This window comes from Lynx canadensis, chromosome B1 (assembly GCF_007474595.2).
Source record: "Lynx canadensis isolate LIC74 chromosome B1, mLynCan4.pri.v2, whole genome shotgun sequence".
Classification (NCBI taxonomy): Eukaryota; Metazoa; Chordata; class Mammalia; order Carnivora; family Felidae; genus Lynx; species Lynx canadensis.
Window position 1 is genome coordinate 20,280,062 of NC_044306.2, and position 27,419 is coordinate 20,307,480.

Consider the following 27,419-nt stretch of genomic DNA (forward strand, 5'->3'; position numbering starts at 1 on the left):
CTGAGTTGAGACACAAGAATAGAGAGGCTGCATGAGGCCTTTCCACATAATAAATAGAAAAATTAAAGTTCAAGAAAAAATACAAAACTGCCGTAAGTTATAGAAGGCCATGAGCGGGGGTGCCTGAACAACTGAATGATATCAACTCCAACACTAAAAGAAAGTAACTGACTCAAGAATTATTTCAAGAATTATGGTTCTGACACACAGTTCTTTCAGTCAAGCAGTATTTACCTGTACCATAGCAACAAGATCTTGTAACTGTCTAAGTTTCTGTTTTGCAGCCATAAGTCTATTGATCTTCTGTTCAAATTCAGCATCTTCTGGAGCCTCATCAACCAGACTGCTCCTATGACTAGTTAACGAAGCCCCACTGACTCCCTCATCTTCTGCTTCTTCCTCTTCTTCCTCATCATCTTCACCTTGTGCGACATGAATCCCCTGTTCTCCTTCTCTATTATAGTGACAATCTGTTGGAAGCATGTATAATTAAAATCAGTAATTTAACTTAAGAACAGTACTAATGAAATAAAATACACTTAGAAAAAACAGTATGTCAAAGTTATCATCAGTAGTCAATCATACCTAAAGAAGGAGGCATGTTTAGAGCCCTTATGTTGGTAGCAGATCTGTTGTTAATTTCACAATTAGAATTGCCTGATCTCCCCTCTCTATTATTAGAAACACACTGTGCATTAGAATTACTATTTACTTCATTCCAAGTGGCAGCTACTTGTGGATTTCTAAAAGAAAGAAAACAGCCTGATGTTATTTATAGAAAGAAATAAATAAATAAATAAATAAATAAATAAATAAATAAATAAATAAATAAATTTTCCAAGTTTTAGAACTGCTGATAAAATAATTCCAAACTAAGATCATCACTGGCTATTATTCCATTTAAACTCATAATGTGAATAACTGGCTCTTGCATTTCATAAACTTCTATTAGGAAATTTAAAAAGAAAACATCCGGAAAATCAAAATTATACCTAAAAATAAAGAGGTAGGAAAATGTTAAGTAAGATACTTCTTATGGTTTACCTGCATTTGATCTAACAAACAGCAAATTTACTAAACTACTGTACTCCATGCTTCTCTATTTGTTTATCTTTACAGGGCAAGTAAGATTATACTGGCCAAAATAGTAGACTTAAGCAGACCTACAGGAGAAAAGCTTAAATAAAAAGCCAATAGCACTCTTTTGAGGGTTTTTTGTTGCATATTAGAAATATCCAAGTAGAAGGAACATGTTAGAAAAACGAAATTGTTACCGAAGGTTAGTAACAGGCTCAGAGTTTTCATGTTCAGAATCATACTCCGACTCTTCAGTTTCTTCATCTTTTGTGTTTTCATTTACAGCATCTGTCATCATATCTGATGTTTGTTCATAATAATGAACTAATTCTCTTAGTTCATTCAATCTCTTTCGAACTTCATTTAACTTCCTGATAAACAAAATATAAAATATATATACATATATATATAAAATAAAATACCCATTTCAGCAAAACAAAGCATGCAGTATTCTCATATACAAGCAGCCAATACAAACAAAATTTAGCCCTAGTCAAACATCCAGGGGGCGTGACTACAAAGTAATGAACTTAATTTCAAGGATACCTTTCTTACTCAGTATCTCACCACTCTATTTTCTAATGTCATGTTAGGGACAAAAGCTTTAAAACAAAAACTTTCAATGGGGCATCTGGGTGGCTCAGTCGGTTAAGCATCCAACTTCGGCTCAGGTCATGATTTCACAGTTGGTGGGTTCGAGCCCCATGTCAGGCTCTGTGCTGACAGCTCAGTGCCTAGAGCCTGCTTCAGATTCTGTGTCTCCCTCTCTCTTTGCCCCTCCCCGACTCATGCTGTTTGTCTCTGTCTCAAAAATAAACAAACATTAAAAAAAAAAAAATTTCAAGTGTTCACTTGAAGCAGATTTGGTTTCTTAATCAATAGTGAAGTAGTAAGTATTCAATTCAAATACTACTTCTCAGGCAAATCAGTGATGTAGGCATTACGAAACATTTATAGAAGGCTCCTGATTTGAAACATACAGAGATCTATACAGTGTATAATAGGTTTACCCAAATTATTAAATTTGTAGAGTTTCCATTAAGTGCCAGAAACTAGGCCAATGTTTTTTAATGTGTAAAATACCTTTATGAATAGGTATATTATCCCTATTTTGCAGATGAAGAAACAGAGGTTTAATGAGTATAAGTTATTTGTCCATGGTCACACAGCCTTCCTTGTGAGGTACAATTTCAAGGCTTTCTGATTCTAGAGCCTGAACTCTGAATTTAGAATCATTTGAATATTAAAACATTTTAATGTAATACCAGCTATTTTTTTTTTTAACATTTTATTTTTAATTTTTTTTTTTTTTCAACGTTTATTTATTTTTGGGACAGAGAGAGACAGAGCATGAACGGGGGAGGGGCAGAGAGAGAGGGAGATAACATTTTATTTTTGAGACAAGGAGAGACAGAGCATGAACGGGGGAGGGTCAGAGAGAGGGAGACACAGAATCTGAAACAGGCTCCAGGCTCTGAGCTGGCAGCACAGAGCCCGACGCGGGGCTCGAACTCATGGACTGTGAGATCATGACCTGAGCCGAAGTCGGCCGCCCAACCGACTGAGCCACCCAGGCGCCCCATACCAGCTATTTCTAATCCTTTAGGTGGAAAATGGGAATGCATTAGCTCACAAAAATTATCTGTATTACAATGTCACATTTCTCTTGGACAACTCAAAGAATGCAGTATCACACACACAATTTCTACCACCTCTTAACAATTCTAATTTATCATAATAAATAAATTCAGTTTTTCTAGAATTTTCAACAATCCAAGAAAAAAACCCATAATTTATCTCCATTATTCAATTCTAATCTATGTAAACAATGTTTGTAAAAATGTTTTACTGGAGTTTTTCGGTTGGATTCAGATGTCCTTCATTTTCACTCTCATTCTGAGCAGCTAGAGAAGCAACAGGATAAGGAACAGATGACGTGAGGCTACTGGCTTCTCCACTGACTGGTGCTAAGCCGGTGGGGGCAGAGGGAGCCACAGCTGTGCTTCTCTGATCCACACTTCTCTGTGGAGAAGCTGAGGAAGGCACAACTAACAAACAAACAAAGGATCAGCTACCATAAATAAACAAATACGGCATCAAGTAACAGTTGGCTTACATATGAAAATAAAAAGTAAAAAATCATTAACATCTTAAATTCTGCAGATTTCAATTTTAGGAACTTCAGGACAGAGCAGCCAGGCCACTTGTTCATTAACATGTTCCTAACCAAACACCACAAACTTAAAACAGCAAGAAAACAGTAAGGAAAGACAAGGTGGAAATCGACAAGAATTAGGATATTCCACTTTAAAAAGTAACCAGTATACTCTCCTGATAAACCTGATTCTAGGTTAAAGTGACTGTAGTACCTTCATACCATGGAATACAGACCAGCAATAAAATTTTCTAATTAGATGATGGCTAACCTTCTATAGTCCTTGAACTATATGTTAATTACTTTTCTGTCCACCTGGACCAAAGATACCTTATGCCTTTAAGGGCAATGAATGAATATTAAGAATCTTTGCACTTTTCTATCTCCATCACTTCAAAACTATTGTCATTTATCTTTCTCACAGGGATGACCATCATTATTTGTTGCTCACATTATCAACTGCTACAGCTGGTTTCCAGCAGTCTCTTCGCTCTATTCCTTAACTGTTCTATCTTTTGCTGCTGCTTTCACAGTTTCCCAGTGTGAAAAAAAATCACTTTTTAAGAGTCATCAGTAGGCAGAGTGCTACTTTTTTTATGTATATAAAACTGACTACAAGGCCTTGAGTACAACTTTCAAAGTTTAAATTTTTCTTAGTTGTGTTCATCTGTATAGAAAGGATAAGCATTGGGATTAGATTATACTCTGGAAGAGGAGAGACCGGCAGAGGTTAGGGAAAAGAAAGGAGGATGTTTCAGACAGAAATACTAAGTTCTGGCATGTGGTGGGGGGGGGGGGGGTCAGCAGACAAATAGGAGATGGGTAAAAAATAAGGAACAGGGACTCCAGAGATGTTTCTTCTATCCCTGTCTTTAGTAAGAGAGCAGCAGGAATGCTGAATGATGACCAGCTGGTGTTGATCCTACTAATAATCAGTTTCTCTTGCTAGAGCTCCTATTACTGACTGTTTTTAGGTAAGAGAAAGGGACCAGGCTTGAGAAGGTGTCAAGACAGCAACTGAGGACTATTTGAGAGCGGCCGAGTAAGACATCTGTGGAGCAGAAAAGTGGTTCCCATAGTATAACTAGTTCAACTATGCTCTTCCTACTATACCCACCTAAGATGACTATTTATATATTTCAAAAAAGTTACCAAGTTTTTATAGGTTATATAGCCTGTAAGTTATAAACTATGTAAGTTATACATTTTCTGTACTAAACCCTATGTACTACATAAGTTTTTCGTGTCTCATTTTTTTGGTATACTTTCTAAATCTGTTTCGTAGTTTTTAAATCAAAGTACTAATTTGGATTAGTGTTCCTTCAAAGGAAAATGTGAATATGCTAAAAAATCCAGGATATGTCCAAGTATCTAATAGTTTACCTTCTCTTTTTGTTTCCCCCAAATCAAAATCCTACCAATTTTTCAAAGCCCAACTTTATTCTTTCCCTTTACTGAATTATAGAACACATCGACCATCTATCTGGTTATCATCACAGATTGCCTTGCATCTTAAAAACTTTCCCCATGCAAGTCCTATCTCCCCTCAAATACTGTCATTTTCTTGAGGAACTATGAGTACATTCGTTCACCAGGTATTTACTAAATAACTATCAGATGCCAGCACATACACTCATGGGTCTTCCACCTATCCTTGCTGAACCAGATTTACTTACATGATGAGTTGTTCAGATGCTGATCTCGAAGTGTATGAAGTTCTCCAAGCAGTTTGTCCATTTTTTGTTTCTTTTCCTGTAATACTCTCATTTTGCTAAAAAGCTGTACTTTCTCATCAGGTAAGTGTTCTGAAACAGATGGATTCCTGCTCTGGGAAACCTCCCTAGTTAATGAAAGACTTTCTGCCTGTCTTCTATTGTCTGGAACAGTTGGAGGCTTATTTAAAAATAAAAAAAAGAAGAAGACCAAAGCAATTAAAGGTTTCATTCTCATTTTAAAAAAGCATAAACATTCTTTCTAAAAAGTGATAAACATTTGCCGAGATTGTGCTGGTGGGTAAGTATATGCCTTTCCATACTATTTTCCCGATGTGCCACTGTAACATATGTATGGTTTTATGGACACACATAACTAAATTAAGGCTAGAAATGTCATACGTTATATGAACTTTCAAATATCTCATTTTCTCTCTTGCCATCTTTTTAGAATCACCATCATGAACTTTAATTTCTGAACCTATCAGTTTTTCCAACCACTTCTTTCCACTAAGGCTTGGGAAATCATAAAATGAATAAACCACCATTAAGCTTAAATTTTAACTTCTGCTACATTTGCATCAATTTTTTTAAGAGAAATATAAGATTACAGATATAGCTAAAGCTCTAGACATACCAACCCCCAATCTCATTACTCTCTCCAGATATAAACACAATCTCGAATTAGGTTTCTACCATCCTCACATATGTTTACATTTTATTACACCTACAGAAAATATACATCCTTTATGCATTTTTACACCTCAGCCAAGTGGTACCCTTCTTAAACTCGCATTTTTCATTTATTAACTCTGGCTCATTTACTGTAACTGGTTATAGGATTTAACTCTATGCATATATTATAGTTTATTAATCCATTCTCATGTTTATGGACATTTAGATTGTTTCTAGTTTTTTGCTATTAACAAATTGTTGCCATGAACACTCTTATATATATCTCCTTGTGAACACATGAAGAATCTAAGATGGGGCACTGCAGGGTCACCAGAAAAATTGACTGCTCAATCATTCTTGAAAGTAGCAGACCATATTCATTTATTGTCATCAGGTCAGCCGATAGAAGACACTTCGTCTTCATACTCAATTCCAGTGAAGAGGTATTAATTCACCCTTTCTTACTCAAGGCCCATAAACTGAAACGGTGTATTTATATCATTATTTACAAGTCATTAAATTATAACTTAATAACTCTGAAATTAAACTTAGGAACTTTCTTCAAAATTGTTAGTAAAGTATCATAAAGGCACAGATTCAGATATAACTTAAGTTTTAGAGGTTATGACCATTAGAATATTTGAGAGGAAAAAAGAACATATTATCTAGTAGCACAGAGGGAGAAAATTTCACTTATCACTACATTCAAGGCAGGTTTTCCTCTAATTTAGTGTTTCTCACAGTATAGCCCCCAGACTACCAGCAGTAGAATCACATGGTGGGAAAGCCCACCTCAAATGAATGAGTCATACACACTTTTGGAGGTGAGGGGAACCCAATGACTAGAAAACTACTTTTTTGTTTGTTTTTTTTTTAATAATCGTAACAGGTGAATTTACGCTCAGTGAAATTTGGGAACCACTAGTTTAATTAATGTAATTTTAAACTCAACTATACTAAAAAAATTAAGTTACCTGAGAATCACGAAGCTGATTATGAAAACGCTGAATCAAGTCATTCAATTCCTCGTTTAGTTCAGACGTGATACTAACTCCAGATAGGCTACCTGCTGTTTCTGTTACAACTGGAAAAAAAATTAACAACTATTCACTAAAGCAAATAAATTAAATTTTAATTTAATTTAAAATTTCAATTTGAGAAGCTAAAAATAAATTCTGAGAGAAAAACAGGAATTAAAAAAAAAATCTAACCTAACTTATAACTAGTTAACTCTCAGATTTATCTCCCAACCAATCATTTTAATAAAAATTTCCATCTAACCTGAAAACAAAAAGACCCAGAAAATTCCAGTATAGTGGTTCATCTTTTTCTACTCCATCATTCAAGGAGAAACACTGCTACATCCCAATTAAGAATAGTGACTCAAAGGAGTAGGGAGAGGACAGGCCAATCAGATTGGGTTGGGGGACTGGCAGGGAAAGTGGTTAATCTGAAAAAGCACAGCTAATACAGTCAGGTCTCAATCCCTACCTCCCCAAACAGAATCAATGATCTAATACAGGGCTGGCAAACATTTCATAAAGATTCAGATGGTACATATGTTAGGCTTTGTGGAAATGCAGTTTTTGTCTCAACTACACAATTCTGCCACTGCAGGGAAAAAACAACCACAGACAATAAATACATAAATAGACACAGATATATTCCATGAAACTTTATTTTATAGAGTGGGTCAAATCCAGCTGGCCATAGCTCGCTGACCCGTGCGACAGAACAGGTAATTTACTGAAGTTGTTGCTTAGGACACAACTAACTGCAAGACCATGGTTCTTACCTTCCTATGGCAATATTCCTGAGGCAGTATTCAGATGATAATTTCGATAACAGTCACTGTTCTACTACCAACCACTCCATGCTCATCCTCTCTAGCTCTAAAAGAGACACTGGCTATAAACTGTTTCTGTTCTAAAGGAAAATACTAGCTTTCTCAATGAGAAATTAGAATTTCAGGGTTAAATAGAATCCCAAGTATCTAGTGCAAACTCTATTTTGAAAACAATGAAATTACAGTATAGGTAACTAACACACACTTAACTAACACATACCCGCTAGTTCAGTAAAGAACAATTCTTTCCCATAACAATTACTTTGACTTGCTTACATACCAGAAGATTAAATATTACCATTCTGGTTTTTCATACAAGAAGCAATGTTTAAAAATTACTAAAATCATTTTTGAAATAGTATGTAAAAAAAGTTTACTCTTAAACTCCTGTTCATTCTACTCCTGGTGCCTGCCTCATAGTACACTTTAAAGAAAAAGAAATAAGTTCATATATTCAGAAAAAGACCCCTGACCTAGAATTCAAGAGATCTGATTTTACTAATATTCCATGTAAGTGTAAGCAAGTCACAAACTCTGTTAGAGCCGCTTCTCTACAACATGAGCCTAAGAAATAAATGCTCTGGTGACTAACACACAATTTCGTGATAATTAAATGAGATGATGTGAATGTAACTATGTGAAATAACATAAGTATCACAGACAAGTCTCTGAAATCTAAAACTTGAAAAATATTTAAACTATTTAGAACATCAGTCATTAGCCTTTACCTGGTATTAGTCATCGTTTAAATATTGTTTTATTCTAAATTATCTATTTCCTAAAATATGAATGTAAAAGCTAATGATACTCTGAACTTTACAAGAGAAAAATGGGTTCAAAATGCATATTAATTATGATATACTACACTACATATATGATACACAATTATGTAATTATTACAAAGGAGTAAGTTACTTGCGAGTCATGATGTTCCTTATGAAAACGCAAAATTAAATTATGTATAACAGTGATCAGAGGGCTCAGCCACTGGGCTAGGTATGGATAGCAGCATAAAATGAGTAATAACAGGATGACCTCAGTGAAGACCTAACATAGAAGAGCCCACAGGAAATAAATTATTAGACTGGGATGACAGACTAGAAAACATCCCTTAGTTTTACTGAGTTTTAACAGGTAACAAGTGGTTTTCAACATAATGAGAAACTCAAGAGGTTTGAAGATGATGAAACAAACTATAAAATTCAACTCCACACTGAAGAATTCAACACAATTTCCACCTAAATGATAGATACATGGCTGTGACAGAAGGGAAAATGAAAAAAACATTTCTGAGTCTCAGGAAGACTATACAGGATATAAATTCAGTAAAAAGGAACTAGTGCACACCACTGGGTATCTAACTGAAATAAAAGAGCTACTGCTAACATCAGAAGCTAAAGAAGCTCTTCAGACTTATTCACTGCCTCACTTTTAGGGTTTTGACCTTTCCTAGGGAGACAAGAAAAGTATGGCAATCCCAGGTGAATAAAGTACAACAGGTGGAAAAAAAACAACCCATCAAGAGCCCTATTAGTGTGAGGTACAAAAACAGAACTGCAGCCTGTCCCTTTTACCTCTTGAGGGTGCTCTCTGATGAAAAGGAGAGCAGGCTGGCTGTGGGCCTGGTACAGTATGACGGCCAGGAGCTGTCCCTGCAGCCTTTTCTGCATAACCAGAGAAAGCACAGGACAGGGTAAGCCTCGTATGTAGGTTTCTAGTCAACAATCAAGATCTGGTTATCTAATAACCAGCATCCACCTTGCAAGACCATTATTAACCGAGCCTTGCTTTTATCAACATGCTAGCCTGCAGCATACCAGAATCGTCCATCACAGCGATGGCTTGCTCGGCTTTGTGCTGCAGAGCGAGAAGAGCGGCCTGTCGTCCCTGCAGGGCTCGCAGCTGCTCCTGCTGCTGTAACATCCTTTTTAATAAGTCATGCTGTTTCTTCAAATTTTCTATCTCTTCCATAGGTTCCTGCTGAGGATCTCTGGCCTGGAAAATAAGATCAACAATACTTGTACCTGATTATTAAAATTCATGTTCCTGTTTCAACTACTAATGGCAAAGTACATACGGAGATGATAAATTAGTATTAAACACACAACCCTCGATACAATTTTAGTAGACTTGAAGAAAAAGATTTAAGAAAAAAATGATGACACAGAGAGAGCCTGCTGTATTAAGAGTTAGGTAGTTAGGTAATTTCACAGTAAAAGAGCATAATCAATGGCTTAGCATGAAGAGGAATTAACCAAGGGGGAGAAAAAGGAGTACAAAAAAAGTTACAAAGAGCTAAACACACACACACACACACACACACACACACACACACACACACACACACACGAGATCCAAGCCTTACAGAAAAGGAAGAACAAACAGATCATACCAGGTTAATTAATGCCCTAAAAAAAATATCCCTGAAGAAGATCAGGCTAAAAAACATTCTGCCTCACTTCTGGAAGTGACGTTAAAAAACACTAATAAAACAAAAACAAACCCACTATTTTCTAACTGAGGACAGAAATTTTAGAAACACATTTTTTATTTGATAATCGGACGTGAAAGGATTTCATTTACTTGCATCTCATTTTATAAGCATAAAAATAAGACAGAATACTTTATATTTTGTATCAAAGATATCATTATGTTTTCTTTTAACATATGCTCATTTAGCAGAGTCTGAGAACATTATATCCTTTGAAATTCCCCCCAAATGCTACCATTTTGCCTAAAAGTAGAGGAACAAGATTAAACAGGTGCCACTTATAAGAAATCACAAAATTTTTAAACATTAATCTTAAAACCACTGAAATGTAACCCAATAAGAAAAACTGAAAGTCAATTAAGCAAAGAGACCAATTTAAATACAATTGGAAAAAAAAAAAAGCCAAAATTACATATGAAATGTATATATACCATATTGGTATTTTTCATTATTGATTTGTCTTTTTAAAAATCTTGTATTTTAAAAGTTTAATGATTTAACCTAATATTTACATAGAATATTTCTATTAATTAGAAACATTTAGTCACTTCTAAACTTGCACTGCTACCAAATTTTGGTTGGAGTTATGTAGATTTTAAATGAATAATCCCCCCCCCCACTACCAAAGTTATTAAGGAAAATAAAGTTCAATAATTTCATTTGAAAGTAAAAATGCACTGATCTGCTTTCTCTATGTGATTCCTGTATAAATTACAGAAACACAGATGGCTCCAGAGAGATTCCCTTCTGAGTGACATCCCTTATCAATAACTATGCAAAACTCCCTTCTCTACCTCCCCGGGTAGAACTCATCAGTATTATGAATAACTTTTACACCGTGACTTGGCAAGCAATAAAACTAGTAAGTGAATAAATAAGAACATGGGTATGAATTAAATACTCTGAAGAAAATAGAATCAAATAAGGAAGTAAAAAGACTATGGTTGGAATATTTGACGTACGTATCAGAGAAGCCAGGACAGTGAGTGCTGTCTCTATCCTATATTGAGTGACCAGACTTCATGAACATGGAAAAGAAATAACCTCTCTTGGACAAATCAGTACTTAAAGATTTTCTGTTGTCCTGAATTTCCTTTTTACATGAACTGTTTATTTAGTTCTCTCCCGACCTATACAAGTGGAGTTACGCTACTAACATTTACATTCATTCCTGTCATATACTCTGGTTTCTCTTCAGATCGTATAAATCTTTCGCCTTTTACACTCATTCCTGTCAAAATTCATCTTAGTTCTGGCTTATTTCAATTTGTGATCCTCTCATCCCTCAAAAATACTACTAAAGTATCTAAACTACTATATCTAAACTATTCACCCCTCAAGTAACCTTAAAGCTATCTAAAGAGTTTACTAAATAACTAACATTCTGGGTTTTTCCCCTTTAAAAAGCAAACTTTTTAAAAGAACTTTAATCCTTGTTAGTCAGATTTATTTGCAAAACTCTGATAATAAAATTATAAAGAATCCTGAACTATTTATGAAAGTAAACACAATTACCTTCAGATTCTTCACTAATCCAAAATGATTTCCCAACAAGTTTTGATATTAGTAGAGTTTTAATACTGTTTAATAAGTTCTGCATCCATATAAATAATATTCAAACTAATACTCGGGAAATCTAAGCTGAAGGAAGCAGGTAGGAACCACGGTCAAACAATAAAAAAAGGGAAGATAAGAAAATGGAAATAAAAACACCTAGGGATTAGAACATGCCAAGCAGATGCCAAAAGAGAATCCAAAAGGGAAGCGAAGAATACATTCACTCTTCAAACACATATTTTTACTTAAACTTTTTGAGTCACCTTCAACAAGTACATTTTTAGTTTACAGATAAAAAAAAAATAACTTAGGCATGAATTCCAAAGTTGCTACAGGTAACAGTTCAATTTCAGAAAATTCTTTCTTTCCTCTAGTCAACTGAAGTTCCTCTAATAATTCATGGGTCCAAATATATTTTTATAGCTGAAAAGTACTTCAGATAATATGTCTCCAAGTTTTCTCATGTGAAAGCCCAGAGAAGATAAAGCTGTGGTTTATCCAATATCACAGTTAGGGCAAGTCAGGTTCCTAAGTTCTAGGATAGCGTTTTCCACCCCATGCTGTCTGCCCCCAAATTATGTGTTTAGATAATTTTAAATACAAAAGTCTAAGGCACAGTGGTCAGAGGAAGCATAGTCTGGTTTGGGAGACAAAGTTAGCCTACATGAAATATACCTAGAAATGATGAAAACAATAGCAGAAAAGAAGTAGATAGTATTTTTTAAAGCTTATAAAGTCTCTAAAAGCTGATAGTACGCAGCAAAGAGAAGTATGGGCAAATAGTGAGACATGGGTCTTACAGAAGGCTTCTTTTTAAAAATTATGCAAAGTGTTATCATATCTGTAAAATATTCCATAAAATGGATACTGTCCTTGTAAGCAGCTGGAGAATATCAACCATTTCCTATCCCACTGCAACTTACAATGATGCTTTAAGCTCTGAATTTAAGAACTCCACTTTTTCCTACTCTTTTAAAAGAATATGACATCTTGTAAGGATGTTAAGTAGGAAATGAAGGTGAGGTGGGGAGAACACAATTCTGCACAGCAGAGGAGAAAGGAAGTCAGTTGGTGAGAATTAGGGTTTTTTTCTAATAAAATATTACGAACAGAGTACTGATAGAACTACCGTAGGAAGGCCCTAAGTATCAAAAGATTAAAGAGAATCAAATTGGAATAAACTCTGACAATTCAATAGAGAATAATATTCACATATAATGATATTATTCAAAGGAACTAAAAACCAGAAAAATGGATTTTGAAAGTAAGTATTTTCTACTTCAGGAAAAAAAGAAAAACTGGCAGATAGCATGCTGTCACAACTATCAATTCCTAAGTTTTGTCACTATTCAGAAGACTTAAGAAAGGATTAAGTTCCAAAGAATATTTATTACGTCTCATACACTCTCTTCTCCAAAGGTATTAGTTTTAAAACTAATCAACTACTGGGGCACCTGGGTGGCTCAGTTGGTTGAGTGTCCAGGGCCATGATCCCAAGGTCATGGGATCAAGCCCCACACTGAGCTCCATGCTGAGCGTGGAGCCTGCTTAAGATTCTCTCTCTCTCTCTCTCTCTCTCTCTCTCTCTCTCTCTCTCTCGCTCTGCCCCTCTCCCCCACGCATGTGCACTTGCTAAGAAAAATAAAAATTAAATAAAATCTTAAAAAAAATAATCAGCTACTTAATTTATTGTTATATTGGGGCACCTTCTGCTTAACATTTTATAGTTAAAGATCATCCCAGCTGATTTCAAACTAAATCCTCAGATTATTGTGGGAGCCAGGAAAAAATATAAAAAACAAAATCAACTGCCAAAATACAAGTTTTGTCATTTTAAACAACCAGAAAAAGAAAATGTGCATAACAAAATAAAGACCAATCCTAGTTAATATAAGCTACTAATAGAACGTAAGAAACTAGTCTAATCTATACATAATTACTAAAATAGTATTTTACTCTTGCCAAATGGAAACAAGATTTTATAAATGCTCTTTTATTGAAAGTTGTTTTACATGGAACTACACAAGCAGTTGTTTTCTTAAACCTTTCCTGAGCACCTTTTTGCAAATCATGGAAAATTAAAAGAACATTTAGAGCAAACATTGGCGGAAAAAAACAGCAAAAACATAGTAAGTCAACTTTTTTTGCTTTTTCAAACTATGAAGTATTTTTCTTAAAAAAAAAAAAAAAGGAATGGAAGAGGTTTCCAACAAGAAAAATATAAACCAAATAAAAAAAAGCACTATAAAAATACTTCATTCTTAGAAAGACAGAAAAGTAATAGCTTACTCCATTTTCTTTTTCTTTAATGATTATAAGAATTAAAACTTAAAAGCACTATGTTCATCATGAATACAAATAACAGAAACAGCAACTAATGGTTAAGGTTTAAGAATGTTCTATCCTGAGTTCTCAAAGGCAAAAAAAAAAAAAAAAAAAAAAAAAAAAAAAAAAAAAAAAAAAAAGAAGAAAAAGAAAAAGAAAATGGATTAAGTTTCAAGTCCTTTGTTAACGCAAATTAAATACAGCTGCCACATATAATCCATGGAGAGGAGTAGAAGAAAACAGAAAAGAATAAAAACACTAAGGGACAACACTTTATCAAAGCAAATTACAGTATAATTAGCCATGTTAAGAACTTACATATTTAAGAGTAATAGCAACAAGAGAAAAGCAAATAAGGAAGAGGAAATGTGAACAAAAGAGGTGCTCATTTAGAGACTTCCCAAATTAATATTGTGAAATATACCTTTGAGGGAAATCCACGTTTTCGGCTATATTTCCTATCAGGCCTCAGTTCCCTGTCATTCTGAGGAGGTCTGTCACCTTTCCCTTTTGGACTTGTGGTAACGTCTGAAACCTGTTCTTGTGAAGCTGAGTTCCCTAGTTTGTCCTCAATGCACGGCCGAATTCTCAGACTAAAAGATGCCTCCTTTATTAAATAGTGTAGCATATTAATTTCTTAACACAAACTCCTGTTTAACATACAAGCCAGCCTTGTCAATAAATACAAAAAATTTACCAGTCCATCTCTTTAAAAATCAACCCACCCTCCCCCAAGTGGCATAAACTTAGACTTCCAAATTTCTGCAGACTAGACTAATGCTTACTGTAATCAAGTGAATATCATATTCTAGGCAATTTCCCAACTATACAACAACTAAAGCACATTTTAACATTTATTCTGCTGTTATTAAGCAACTTTCATAATGTCATTTTATGTTTATGAAAGAATTCTCATCACAGTGAACATTACATATGCATATACAAATTAGAATAATTATACCATCTCCTACTCCTCCCCAAGAGAATTCCTTTACCCACATTCCCCAACTCTTCCATTTCTGCTGAAATGAAATGTGAGGAAAAAATCATTCCTAGCACCTCTGTAAACAGAAAAACAATTTTCCCACAACACAATCTATTTTCAACAACTGTTTGGATCAAGCCCCCTGAGTATCTCCTGGTGAAAATACTGTAGGGAAAAAAATTCAAATTTCCTCTTCAAATTAGGAAGGGCAGGGAAGAGAAAGGAGGCAGTAAGAAATTATGCAAGTGATACTAACAGGAAACAAACCCTCAAATTCCTCATGCTGAATGGTATTTTGGAACATATCTCAGAAACAAAAGATAGACACACATGGTTATCCTTTCATAAGAAAAGCTTTACTTGTAATAGGTTTTCAAATTTACTAATGCATGGTGATAGGTCTGCCTGTTAAAATTAAAATGCTTAAAAGCAGGTTCCAAAGCCCACTACCTTTTATAAACTAAGTTCATTTTACAAAGTTTTCCTCCAAGTTCTGTAAATTCCTGATTATTTTTTCAAAAAACAGTATTCTGATAAATTTCATTTTGCAGAGTTACAAGAATAAATCATAATGTAAGTGCTACTGTATCCCATTTCATTTCAGTGTTTCAGTCATCTAGTTCTACAGTTCAAAAACTATCCTAGGAATGAAAAATCCTAGCAGCCTTCAAATGAGTCCTCAATGGCAAAAGAACTTGGAGACTTTTCCAACAGACAATATACTTTGTAATGGTACTTTGTACTTCCAGCTCCTTTATCCACGATGAATTTTAACTTTCCCAATGCATCTTAAAGTGAGTAAAGCTGTGCTTAATGAAACCTATAGAAAAACCATGTTTCTGCAAGCCGATCAGAAATTACTAGATTTTCAAATCATCCATTAAAACATTTAATCTTAGTAAGAATAACTTTTATATTTCCAGGTTTAAAAAGAATATATACAGCATTAACAACTTGAGAGTTTCTTCCCTGAAATATACTTTTCATTAAGGAATGCCTATGAAAAATATCATCTTGAAAAATGGGGGAAAAGCTTAAATCTTCATTTCCAGCACTTTTAATTACCAAAAAGCCGCTTACCGTGGTATCTGAAGCCTCAGACTGCACATCTATGTTTAGCGATGTGCTCTCAGCTACAGAACCAGATCCCACAGCTGAATCTATAGTCCGAACATCCTCCTCCTCATTTTCTCTAGCCTGAAATATTTTAGTGGTATAAATCATACAACTATTAAAAAGGGCAATAAAATGTTATAACGGATGGCATGATTTTTTGAAAACATATTAACTCCTCTGGGGTAGAGTCAGAATGCCATCAGCATATGTACACTAACATACCACAAAAATAACTCAATACGTTATTTAAAAGGTACAAAACTTACAAGGATTTTTTGGAGAAATTTCATATATGACTTTTCTTGTTCTTTAAGGTGATCTATTAGATGAGTAAGGCGCTCAACATTAGCAGATCTTTCATTTTTCTCTACAAGATCTTCCCGCATGGAACTAGCTTTAGTAATATAATCACGAATCTGAACAAGCCTGCTTACAATCTGCAGGGAAAACATTTGGAGGTAAAAAATAAACAAATAAAATAAACAAAAAGGCATGAAAATAAACAGTATGTAAAACTGACCATAAATTATTCCACACCAACAATTCTACACATTTCTTATTTCAAATACAATAACCAAAGATACTTCTAGCTTTATCATTTGAATTCATACATGCAAAAGATCTGAATCAAATTTAGAATTTAATCAAAACATAACTGGCAATACTAACAACTCTAATTATTGGGAATTAAAGATCTTCAAAATTTGTTTTAATTTACATTACTTGAAAAAATTTACTTCCAGAACTGCATGCCTTTAAACCATTACTAACGTAAATTTTTTCTAACGTTTATATAATATTTCCTTAGCAGTATTCTAAATACTTCTGAAAGTAGTTTTCAAAAGAAATATATCACCATTTAAAAAAATTCTTACCATCATCTATTAATCACATTGTTTCAAACTCCCCTTTACCAAAATTTGGCAACACAGCCTTTGGTGGATAAACAGAAGCCCTAATTTACCTAGATATGGCACTTTTACAATCATTATGGGTAAAAAGAAGTTTACACTAAATTGAATAAATCTGAAAGATTAATGAGGAGAATCACACAAGTACCCAACTAAAATTCCTATGTGCATAACTCAGTACAACTGAATCTTACTATTTCTACTTTGAAGTTCATGAAAACAAAGCAAAAGAAACATTTTACCACCTGGCTGCTCTCCATTGCAGGCTCTCCTCTTCCATCTTCTTCAGAGACTTGACAGTTTTGCAAAAGGTCATTACTTAAAGCGGAGGCAAACAACTCTTTACATTGTGCTGATCCAATCACTTCTCTCTTTGGAGGACTTACAGCAGCCTCTTTACTCTTGTTAGTATTAATCTGCATCGGCAAAAAGTTGAAGGGCTTTCGGTTTTCACCAAGCTGACGTTTGTTGTTGGCAGCTGTTGCTCTACCTTGAGAATCACTTCCAATGCTTCTCTACGTATGAAAAAGAAAACAAACCCGACAAACGTTAATTTTTCAATAAAATTTTTTTTCAAAAAACTCCAATGTTCTTAGTCAATTTCACCATCAGCTATTGATTCAGGAAGTATAGTTAAATATACTACTTTTGTACTAAGACACAGAAGAGATTCAAATCTACAAAATTCTTTTACTAAAATATCAAGATTTGATTAACTTGTCTTATTCCTCATTTTCTCAGACATAATTCAACTGATGAATATGAGCAAGATTAGTCTAGATGAAGTACCAGGACCACACACCATATTTATAACTCACATTGCTAGTCAAACTTATTCATAGATTTTGTATGGGCTTTGGACCCAATGACTAAATCTTAATATAAACATCACCACAAAGATATGTTTAGATGAAGCACTGTCTGAAAAAGTACTCAGCTCAGTCCCTGCTAAATAGCAAATGTTCAAAAATTAGTATATAGATGACTAAATGATATGGGGTCACCACCACCATCAACCCAGACTTGAATGTACCTTTATGTGTATTTGGTAAACTGTTGGTTTCTCTAAAGTACAGATGTGACCATAAAATGTTTGTCAAGAGTTCATTATCATTTCCATTTGCTTTTAGCTCCAAATTTCATTTCAGTAATTATAAGACCAACTACAGCTTTATTTTAAATTTGAGGTAATGTAGACCATTCCCTTATGCAGTGATAAATTGGATCTTCCCTTTTGCCATCTTATTCAGTTACTAACATGCAAAATTTAGTTCCAGAATGAAATTATTCACATTAGTCACAGAGTATACGTAATAAAGTCACAAAAGACTTGTCCTTAGCAAGTTTAGAAATAAAGTCTTTGTTGCCCTCCAAAGAACCTAATACCAACACCACTAATTAAAATTCTTTCCATATACACAGAAACTAAGAAAAAAGAAACCGTTCACTTCTTACTCTTAAGCTATTTAACTCATTCTAAAAATTTCTCATCATTATAACTGGATTTTTAAAATAATTCACAAACCTGATCTAAATCACTGAAGTTTATCCGCTGTTTGAGTTTCTCTAGTTCTGCCTGCTCTGGAACAGACATCTGAGTCACATATCTACTATGTGGAAACGTATGTGGAGTCTTTGTTCTTCGCCTTCCAACTCCTGGTGATGACTCCGGAGAAATATCATTAGTTACCCTTTTATCACTTTCTACACCAAACTTTTTCTTATTCTTTTCTGATGATCTATTTGCTTTCTTCTGTTGGCCACCCCAATCCTTTAAAAAAGTAAAGGCAAAAGTTAATGTGGCCTCTATCAAACCAGGAAAGTAATCTGATATGCTTAAAAAATTGGGGTCAGTCTTAAAGTTAAAAATGACAAAACATTTTTCACATAAACATACAGACTTAAGAGACCTTATTTATTTCTACTAAAGCATTTTCTATTACATCTAGCCTAAGTTTCACAGATGGTCCTTCAGAAAAGAGATTACTTTCCTATCATAGATCTTTAACAAACATAAATCCCCAAACTCTAGTCAGTCTGGATACTTTCAAAACCATTTTTAAAAACTGGTTCCCTACTATTTATAAATTGGATAGTATAATAAATTATAGATACCTTTACTGACCTCCTTTAAAATCAATGTGTATGATGAGAAAACAGATCTGGAATCCACCTGGATTCTAAAGTAATTATTGTTGGGGCACCTGAGTGGCTCAGTCAGCTAAGCATCCAACTTACGATTTCGCCCCAGGTCATGATCTCACGGTTCGTGAATTCGAGCCCCGCATCGGGCTCCATGCTAACAGCACAGAACCTGCTTGGGATTCTCTCTCTCCTTCTCTTTCTGCCCCTCCCCTGTTTGCAAGCTCTCTCCCTCTCTCAAAATGAATAAATAAACTTAAAAATAAATAAGTAATTACCATTATCTGAAGAAAAGCTCCACTGTATGACCCTAAGCAATTTAACTTCCCATAGTCTCGGTTTCCTAATTTCTAAAATAGCGTCACCTTTAAAACATGATTAAAAACAACATTCATAAAACATCTAGCACAGTGGCTAGCATATAGTAAGCAATAAACGTAACTACTGTTATGTTTTACAGGCAACAATGCACTACATGATAAGGCCTGACGTGAAATGACAAATATGATTCATATTTTAATGGGAAAACATTTTTATTTACTTACTTATACCAACATAACCTAAGTCATTCAACAAAAAGGTCTATAAATTCCTACCTTAGCCATACTGGAAGAACTGTCTAGTTTTACTACGGTAAACCCTTACAGGATATTCTCCTCATTTATAACACAACTCCCTTCTCTACGAACTGTCTCTCCACCCCAATCAATCCATGTGTGGGTGTTCTTGCCAACCTGTTGTTCTACTTACCCTACCCCTTCCTGGCCACAGATGACTGGAAAAGAGATGTATATCTAATCCAAATTGGGATGATCATACTTTAAAAATTTCAAATTGGAACTAAAAGATAACTAGTCAGTATATAATTGTAGCCATAAACGAAACTTTTGAATGAAGGGGCAACCAAAGTACACATGAACCACAGGAGAGAGAAAACCGGTCTGCGAAAAGAAAGTTGTGTTAAGCAAAGGAATTCAGAAACAAATAGTCAGGGTAGTGAAAAAGCAATTCTTGACAACTTTCTAGTTCCTTTTTCTAGTCTCTTCCTAAAACCCAGCTATAGACCTCTAATTTGTTTAACTGGTTTTCCATAGAACATCTTTAAAACCTTATAATAAATTAATATCTGTTAACTATAAACAAAAACGTCTTCAACTAATATAACAAATAGCCCAGGGTCATTTAATGTCTTGGCCAGCAAGAAAAAACTGTGTTTACAAAGAGTCTCAGTGAGTTTGATTTGGCTAAGGCAGGGGAAAGCTGAATTTTAACACTAGTAGTTAACGACACACCGCTGATCAGAAGTTATCATACCATATTGTTAAGTCGGTCATCAACACCTTCAGTGCTCCAGTTTGCTATCTCCTGATCATTCATGCCTTCTTCAAAAGGACCTCCTCCTGTAGCCATCCTAGCTTTACCAATTAATTTTCTGCAAAACAAGTGAACACTAATATTTTTAACACATAAAAACAAACTCTAACTTTTAAATCATCCCATGAGGTTAAGTGACATAAAAGATCTCAGAAAAATTGATTTAATGAAATAGAAAGAGGTACTGTCAACCACGTACCATAAACAAATTGATTTAGCTGCCAGACACCTATTACAATTAACATGAGTTAAGTAGCTGCAGTGATGGGAAGGGGAAGGAAAACTTCAAAATATGCACCATGTGTCCTGGCCTGCATGCTTTCAGGCTACTTTAATTAACTAATTGAACACAGTCTTACAAAATAGAGCAATGAGGTAGGAAAAAGTTACTAAGGGCTAGAACCAAAACTGCTTGTAGAAAACAACAAAAACAAAAAACTAGGGGCGCCTGGGTGGCTCAAGTCAGTTAAGGATCTGACTTTGGTTCAGGTCATGATCTTACGGTTCATAGGTTTGAGTCCGGCATCGGGTTCTGTGCTGACAGCTCAGAGCCTGGAACCTGCTTCAGATTCTGTGTCTCCCTCTCTCTGCCCCTCCCCCACTCGTGCTCTCTTTCAAAAATAAACAGAATAAATGTTTGCTCAAATCCTTTACTCCTTTTAAAAAAATAAAAAAGAAAGAAAGAAAGAAAGAAAGAAAGAAAGAAAGAAAGAAAGAAAGAAAGAAAGAAAGAAAGAAAGAAAGAAAGAAAAGAAAAAAAACTAATACTCCCAAAGACCTGGGTATTGGGTTTGTGTTAAAGTTTCAAAGAGGTTAGAAGTGCTCTTCATGAAACGTGGAGAAAGGTTTGTTTTTAATAGAAATGTAGTGGTAAGCAAGATAAAGAAAGGGCAGGGAGAGAAGAAGGCCAAGGTGGGTGAATGGCCAATAAAAGCCAAGAATACAGTGGCTTAAAACATTTAAGAGTGATACCAATTGCTTTACTTCAAATTTTATTTCTGCTACCTTAGTTCCCCCTAAATCTTGAATACTCTACCAAAGTCAAATTTTCCCCACTTAAAAAAAAAAAAAAATTGAGGATTATGTGACTATCAAGGAAGGTACTGAATTTCATGCCTGGGTCAAAGAGATGAGAAACAAAAAGAACAATGGTGGAAGCAGACGTTCAGAAGCAGAGATGAATCAGGAGAAAACAAGATTTCTACATAACCTTGTGAAGGACTCTGGCTTTCCACCAAGTGTGGAACTTGCAGGTTGGAGAAGGACTGAGTAAAAGAGATGGGCAGATAACTTTACTTAGAATTCAAGGGGCAGAGAAAGGCATTAAACAGTAGGGTTATATTAGGTTTCTCACTTTACAAATAATAACAGTAACATTCAAAGGAGTTAGATAATTTCACCAAGGTCACTCGGCTAAAAATGTCAAAAAGGAATACAAATCCAAGCTACACTGACTGTAAGATCCTAACTTATCCCATTCACTAGAGCAAAATATTAAAAGGATTATCATCCATGAGAAGTAGGAATTATATCGTAGACGTTTTATTGCTAGAGTATCTACTACAATAATATATTAACAGATTACAGAGAGGTTAAATTTTAGCATCTCAAAAAAGTAGTGATAAAATTCAAACACTTAATTCGGAAAAATCTTAAAAAGTACAAATACAAGGGTGCCTGGGTAGCTCAGTCAATTAAGCATCCGACTTCAGATTAGGTCATGATCTCACAGCTTGGGAGTTTGAGCCCTTTGGGCTCTGTGCTGACAGCTCAGAGCCTTGAGCCTACTTCAGATTCTGTGTCTCTCTCTCTCTTTGCCCCTCCTCCACTGATGCTGTCTCTCTCTCTCTCTCTCTCTCTCTCTCAAAAATAAACATTAAAAAATTTTTTTTAAACAGTACAAATAGAGTGACACTTTCTTATAGTTGTATATATTATACTGTTTGTGGGTTTTTTCAATGAGCATATATTACATTAATAATTTTCTTCCTTTTTTTTGTAATTTTTTAATGTTTTATTTTTATTTATTTTGAGAGAGAGAGAGAGAGAGAGAAAGAGAGAGAGAGAGAGGAAGTATGAGTCAGGGAGGGGCAGAGAGAGAGGGAGAGAGACTCCCAAGCAGGTTCCACACTATTAGGGTAGAGCCTGATGCAAAGCTCAATCCCACAAATCATGAGATCATGACCTGAGCCAAAATTGAGATTCGGACACTTAACCAACTTAACCAATTACTAAAGTAGGCGCCCTACTTTAATAATTATCTGAGGTGAAACAAGTATATGTTAAACCAACAGCCAACAATATTAAAATAAAACATGAAGGACATCCCTATAAAAAACAAGAATGACACATATCAGTTATTTAACATTGTTTTCAAAGTTCTACAAAGTGGAAAAATATGAGGGGCGCCTGGGTAGCTCAGTCGGTTAAGCGTCCAACTCTTGATTTCAGCTCAAGTCATGACCTCAAGGCGTCAGGCTATATGCTGACAGCGAAGAACGTGCTTAAGATTCTCTCTCCCTCTCTGCCCCCTACCCAGCTCATGTGTGCACATGTGCGTGCTCTCTCAAAAATAAACGATAAAAAAAAAAAAAAGGAAAAATATGAAACAGAAATATTAACACTGAAAACAGAAAAGGTAGTGTTCTTAAAAATATGTATTAGAAAACCTAGAGAAGTTCAAAATATCACCAACAATCACAGAGAAAATATCCTGGAGAATAATGATGCCACTGATTAACAGTGAGCAAAAAGAAAACACCTAAGACTAAATGTAATTTCGCCCTATGTAAAGAAGCACCAGTAAACTCTGTAAGACAATAGAAAATTTAGTTAAGTACAAAAACAAACTATCTTCCCTAATGGGAAGACAAGTATTATAAACATCTCATTTTTTTAAAAAATATAGGCTTAATGAACTCCCAATGGGATTCTTCTTGGAATTTGACAAAACAAATATCTGAAAAATAAAAGTAGCAATAGAAGTTGGGAGAGCAGAAAACTAGCCCCAAGAGATACTCAATCATATTGAGTGCCTATGAGTAAATTAGTATCAGCACCCCCCACCAAAATGCTGAAAAATACTCAATTAGAAAAATGTAATGAGGAAAATTAATTATAGCTAACATCCATTTTGCTTACTATATGGTAAGCACCATGCTAAGTATTTTATGAGCATTTTATCATTTAATCCTCATAAAAATACTACAATGTAAGATGATGTAGGATTTTCCAATTGATGGGACAATCTAATACTTTTGATAAACATAGAGATTTAACAGCATTTCTTAACCAGGATTCTTCATCTCAAACACAAAACACAGAAAAATGATTTAAGTGACAATTCTCAATTCTCCCAAGGCTGGTACCTACCCAGTACCAGTCCAGACACAGAAGAAAAATAAATTCTCAGTAAACAATGGATGCCTTAGAGTTTAATTCTCTTACAAGTGAAAAAGGCTGCCTTATACCATAACACCAAGGCAGTATCTAAGTAGATTAAATATAGAACAGGAAGATAAAAATCAGACAGATAGACAAGCAAGAAAACAGGATGGGCTTTAAAAACTGAGTTCTTACAAATATGGACTGCAGAAATAAAAAGGATTTTATTCACATAAAAGTAAATCCTAAATTTACACAGAATAAGTAGTAACTGACAAACTGGGGAAAAAATCTGAAAGAAGTATGAAATAAAATCAGTATCTTTACTATACAAAGAATTTATGGGGGAAAAAAACAAAATAAAAACATTAAATTAAAAACTCCAAGAAGAACAAGTATAAACAGGCAATTTAAAAAGAAGTCAGTAAACATAAAATGATAAAAATATTAATAATAAAGTCCAGCTGCAAATTAAAATAAGGGACTATTAAATTTGCTATATTACACGTATTTCCTTTGCTGTAATCTTCCAGCAAAGGGAAACTGGAATGCTCAGTCACTATGGTGACAGCGTAAACTGGCACAACCTTTCTGGCAAGCATTTTGGCAATACTATATCAAGAACTAAAACCGAGTTTTGACCCTGTAATTCTATCTCTCCACCGCTAATATAAGAAAACAAACTTAAATGTGGGGGGAGGGAGACTATAATGCAGGAATTGTTCATTATGCTATAATTGTGATAAAACTGAAAACTAAATGCTAAACAACAAGCTGGATGCTACTGGGCAAAAGTAGCCTTCAACCACGTAATTATGAAGGCTGAAAGATATTGCCTGTGTTTATAACATCATAAAGAAGAGGAAAACAAGCAATATGCAAAAACTGCCTATAGATTTTAAAAGACTAAGGATACATACTAAAGTGCTTGCATGAAAGCAACTGTTGGGTGTGGGGGCAAGAATGTAATCATTTTTGCTCTCCTCTCATATATTTTCAGCAATACTTTATATTGTTTTTTATACTAGAAATTTATTTAAGAACTTTACAAAATAACTGATACCCATAGAGAGGTATGTTCAGTGAACTGACAATAAAATGAAACATTCCGCAACTGCTTTTTTCTAAATGTACCAATATAATTTATAACATTAAAGAATAAGAGCTCCAAAACCTACATATGCAGTAGAGATAATATCACCTTTAAAAATACAAGAACTTTAAGGGGCGCCTGGGTGGCGCAGTCGGTTAAGCGTCTGACTTCAGCCAGGTCACGATCTCGCGGTCCGTGAGTTCGAGCCCCGCGTCAGGCTCTGGGCTGATGGCTCAGAGCCTGGAGCCTGTTTCCGATTCTGTGTCTCCCTCTCTCTCTGCCCCTCCCCCGTTCATGCTCTGTCTCTCTGCGTCCCAAAAAATAAATAAACGTTGAAAAAAAAAATTAAAAAAAAAAAAAATACAAGAACTTTAAAATTTAAATTACAATGGAAAGTTACTAAGGCTTTTAAGTAAAAACTCTTACATATCAATGTTTTCCTAAAATAGTGTATGCTGTGCTATTAGTAGAGTAATAAAGTTTATTTAAAGATAAATTAAAAATATATCTGGAAAGACAATATTCTACATTTTATTTTTACATTATGATGAATTCCCCCTAAAATAAAAAGCTTCTTCTAAGGATCTATTTGTAGGTTAAATGACTTTGAACACTATTAAGCTTCTAAAACAATTTAAAAACCATACACTAAAATCAGTTTGGGAAAAGTAGGTCAAATACTTTCTAAATCTTTTAAAACACCATTTACCAAATAAAGTCTATTAAATTTACAGAATAAACAACTTTGTCTACAGTATGAGATAAAAACTCATGAGGAAAGAATATTTAATAACTTAATGATTCCACGTGTACATAAAAGGCACACTCCTATACAAGTATTACTATGAAGCTAAAGAAATAATTGCATGTAGATCAATTCTCAATATATTAACAGCTGATTTATCTAAGATGGTATCTCCCGCTATAAAATGTACAAAGTTGCAGGCAAGTATTTTCCTTCCTGCTAACCTCTCTAACCACATCAAAGTCATTTCTAGAAATAGATGCCTGCCTTCTAAATTTTGTTCTGTAGATGCATTAGGGTTTTTATATAGTTTTTATTATTTTAAAGTACGAAATGGAAAGACTTCTAACCATCAAAATACTAGGTATGAAGACAAGACCAATTCAAGTAAGCTTCCAACGGCAGAATCAATAATAGGACTTCGTGACTACTATGATGTGGAACATGAAGCAGTGAGAAAGCTGTCAGAGACTGAGTCCTAGGTTTCTAGTTTGAACAACTGGGTGTATGAGGATATGTTTACAGCAACTAGAGAAAGGACAGGTTTTTGTTGAGAGAAGATGATAAATTCAGTTTTAGCAGTGCTGGGTTTGAGAAGAAATCTAGGCTGGAGACAGACTTGCAAGGCATCTAGTCAGAAAAATACTTGAAGTGGAACAGAAGGCTTGGGGAGAGGGTGAAAAGGAAGACACTTAAGACGGAGACTGTAGGGACACTGATATTTAAGAGACAGGGAGGAAAAGAACACTAAAAAGGTACAAAAAAACAGGAGGGAAACGAGCATGTGTTAGAAAAGGGGAAAGTGTATAAAGAAGGAGAGTACTGGTAAGAATGCCAAATATTTGTCACGTTAAAAAAGTACTGAGAAGTGTACACTTGGATTTAGCAACAAGGAGGTTACTGAAGACCTTAGAATGAGCAATTACAGCAGGGTGGTGAGGGTCAATCCCATAAATGGAATGCATCTATTGATGGGAAAGGACAAGGATAAAAGAGGTCATTAGGTAATTTTTTTCAAGGAAATCAGTCTATGAAGGGAAGCAGGCAGAGATGGGCATGAAGACAGTTTTGTTAAAAGCATGTTTAAAATTTGTTGGGCAAGAACTAGTAGAGGAAGATATTGAAGATGCAGAAAAGAAAGGACATAGTGGGTGGTCTCTGAAAAAGCAGGAGCAACTGGGACCCCAGGTGTAAGAAAAATGATTAGCTTAAGATAGGCAGAAAACACCTCTTTTACTGAAACCAGAGGAAAGGAGGGAAAGAAGAAAGTAGATAGAGGCTGGTTAGCAGATCTGTTCGTAGGAAGAGGAGGGCATCTGTAAGAGATGTGAAGTAGAAAGGACTGAGCCTTAAATGTCAGTGTGAGAGGCAGGGTCTGAAAGATTTCAGAAGAATAAAGGAGAATGACTGTGGGCAGCACTAAGGATTCAGGTGAGAGAGGCAACATTCACTGAGAGCACCTATCTGCAGTGTGAATGTTTCCCAGCTGTGCTCATCAGCCTTGGCCAAAATACTCCACTGAATCCATCCAAGGTAGGATTTTGCCAGGCAGATTTCATAGAAAGACAATAAAACAGAAAATGTGAAGAAGCCACTGGAAAACAATCAAGTGCAAGGGATGGATGATGGTATGGGAAAAAGGGGGATAAAACTAAAATTCTTCTACTTTAAAAAAAAATTTTTTTTTTAATGTTAATTTATTTTTGAGACAGAGACACAGAGAGACAGGGTCAGAAAGAGAGGGAGACACAGAATCCAAAGCAGGCTTCAGGCTCTGAGCTGTCAGCACTGAGCACCACACGGGGCTCGAACTCACAAACGGAAAGATCAG

The 27,419-nt window shown here is 34.9% G+C and overlaps 1 protein-coding gene across 19 annotated transcripts in view; it reads right to left on the bottom strand.

Moving 5' to 3' along the window:
- Positions 1-27,419, bottom strand: part of PCM1 (pericentriolar material 1) — an 82,114-nt gene that overhangs the window by 48,989 nt on the left and 5,706 nt on the right. For 10 of the 19 annotated variants that reach the window (XM_030312189.1, XM_030312182.1, XM_030312179.1 and 7 more), the window contains 13 exons: positions 20,307-20,424; positions 18,376-18,621; positions 17,096-17,365; positions 16,206-16,376; positions 15,904-16,020; positions 9,283-9,460; positions 9,040-9,129; positions 6,594-6,703; positions 4,909-5,125; positions 2,927-3,125; positions 1,275-1,448; positions 586-743; positions 235-470 (listed from right to left, as the gene is read on the bottom strand). In XM_030312189.1, the coding sequence (XP_030168049.1) occupies positions 235-470; positions 586-743; positions 1,275-1,448; positions 2,927-3,125; positions 4,909-5,125; positions 6,594-6,703; positions 9,040-9,129; positions 9,283-9,460; positions 15,904-16,020; positions 16,206-16,376; positions 17,096-17,365; positions 18,376-18,621; positions 20,307-20,402 (2,262 nt within the window). In that variant the 5' untranslated portion in view covers positions 20,403-20,424. The remainder of the gene's footprint in view (positions 1-234; positions 471-585; positions 744-1,274; positions 1,449-2,926; positions 3,126-4,908; positions 5,126-6,593; positions 6,704-9,039; positions 9,130-9,282; positions 9,461-15,903; positions 16,021-16,205; positions 16,377-17,095; positions 17,366-18,375; positions 18,622-20,306; positions 20,425-27,419) is intronic. The other 9 variants (XM_030312193.1, XM_030312190.1, XM_030312198.1 and 6 more) reach the window with 4 other exon arrangements.